The sequence below is a fragment of the Eimeria mitis genome, genomic scaffold, assembly GCF_000499745.2.
Source record: "Eimeria mitis Houghton genomic scaffold, Emh_scaff2977, whole genome shotgun sequence".
In the NCBI taxonomy this organism is placed as follows: Eukaryota; Apicomplexa; class Conoidasida; order Eucoccidiorida; family Eimeriidae; genus Eimeria; species Eimeria mitis.
In genome coordinates, this window is record NW_013571319.1 from 1 (window position 1) to 2,179 (window position 2,179).

The following is a 2,179-nucleotide window of genomic DNA, read 5'->3' on the forward strand; positions in this document are numbered from 1 at the left end:
ATTGGCTGCACACCGGCTCTGGATCGAGTCATGCTTGCAACTCCACGCCCGCCAAGGTCCTTGAGCAGCACCCCAGCTGCTGCGGCTGCTGCCAAAGCCTTCATCAATAAACTCTTAAGACCAGAGTTGGGACGCTCGGGTTTAGAAGCGCACGGCTCCTTGGGAAGCTGAGGCTTGTCCTCAGTTTCCCCCAGTTCACCTGCAGCTCCCTCCTCATCCAAAGACTCCTCGACAGGGGGACTCTTCACTACGGGGGCTTCTTCAGATACAGGGCGCTCCGGGACCGGCTCTGTTGCAGGTACTTCACGCTGTGCCTGGTCCACTGGACCGGTCTCCTCGCCCCCCCGTACACCAGACGAAGATGCTCCACCACGTAGACCGGCGACTCCACGACTGCCAAGCGACTTTAATGTTGCGCTAGCAGCTGTTGCCAGAGCACCAAGTTGCTCCACCAGTTCCTTCAGCGTGTGCCCGAAGGGCCGAGGCCGCGCGAAGCACGGCTCCTTAGGGAGCTGAGGCTCCTCGCCGACCTCTTCACCTTCAGGTAATGTACCACCTGCAACCTCCACTTCTTCACCAGCTGGAAGTTTATTCACCCCCTCACTCCTGCCCATGGGGGCACCAGCAGCAGCAGCAGCACCTCTGAGGCTTCCCGACTGGGGATCCATTGCTCCAAAAAGTTGTTCTTAGGGATTCAAAGAATGACAACGGAATTCTAAAGATAGTGACAGTCGAAGTTGCGTGAACTTGAAAATCCAGTGTACTAGCTTGAGGCTACCACCAGGCAGCCACTCAAGCGCCCAGACAGGAAGCGGCGGAGAGAGTGCTCGGCTCGCTTTCGAGACAGCAATGAGCGAGAGGAGCGAGCGCCTCTGCACGGCAGACCAAAAGGCCAGACCGATTAAATATTATACACTATTACAAGTATAAATATTGTTTAAATATTAAATACAACGTGAATATCAACACGCCTTTCCTTTTATCGGGCATAGCCAGCTATGCAACACGCAAGGATTCTGCTCGCGGAGCAGCGGCTCTGAGCACCAACCACCACAGCACCACCTGCTCGATTGAGAGGAGCAGTTAAGCTTATTGAATACTCTCAGTACTGGCTATTTCACTTAAGAAACTGAATGTTCACTACATATATTATTGTTGTTACTCGCAACTGCCGTCCACTCTCGAAGAAGGTATTACCCCCTTGCACTTTGCTTTTGTCTGACTCAATGTGTGCTACTTTACTCTGCACGGAGCTACCACGCTAGTGCTTAGGTAATTGTTTCTGCAGAAACCTTAGTTGAACCAACTCGCTCATTAGGGACCTCGCAAGGAGCTCTTGTTGTTTTTCCTCTTCCCCTCGAGTTCTCCTGCATACCTATTTCATCTCTTAGCAAGCATTTTCGCCCCTCTTGACCGTTCACTGAAGGGGTGGAATGCGGGTATCGTTGACTCCAGTACATCGCTGGTATTGCAGCCTATCATATAAATACGCAATATACCCCGCTTATTGCTGTATCCTCAATTTCCGCGATCTCCGCCCGCATTGACTGACCCCTGTATTTGCTGCTCATGGTCCCTTGCGTGTTATTTCTCGTCGTAAAGAAATGTTGGAAGCCCCTTTCCGTTTGCAACACTTTCCGTTACTGGTGGTAGAGAAACGATTATCGTCGGTTTTGACTCAATCCTTCTGTTGATGCAACCACGAAACTCTTCCTAATGTGAATAAAACAATGTCGTTCGGTTTGTAGGTCTTGACTAAATGACTGACTATAGAGATACAAATCATAGGAAGGGGAGGTATTATAGTCATGTTGAGGTAGTGCAGCAGCTGAAGTGTGGCTAGGAGGGAATATGGTTTCTAAATAGGAGGGAGTAAGGTTTGTAGTTAAGTAACTCAGGTTCTTATAAATCGATGGTAGGCCACTTCATGGTGAAGCAACCGATTTGTACGGCACAGTGCACTCAAAAGCCTTTCTGTCTACAAGTGTTAGGCGAAAATCGTCAACTGCTTTGTTGTATAAGCTTTTTCCTCCCTTCATTCGATGTTTCATGCTTAAATTTCACAGAAGAATCAGTCTCCGGTGGTTAAGGAGTCGCACCATGGAATCTTAATATATATACATATATATATATATATATATATATATATATATATATATATATATATATATATATATAT

The 2,179-nt window shown here is 48.2% G+C and overlaps 1 protein-coding gene across 1 annotated transcript; it reads right to left on the minus strand.

Annotated features, from left to right (window-relative positions):
- Nucleotides 1-28: 28 nt before the first annotated feature.
- On the minus strand, nt 29-668 carry EMH_0060960 (uncharacterized protein; the record flags this gene model as incomplete). The annotated part of the gene is made up of 2 exons (XM_013497844.1): nt 29-98; nt 154-668. The coding sequence occupies 2 exons, from the start codon at nt 666-668 to the stop codon at nt 29-31; spliced, it is 585 nt and encodes a 194-aa protein (XP_013353298.1).
- Between the last annotated feature and the right edge of the window lie 1,511 nt (nt 669-2,179).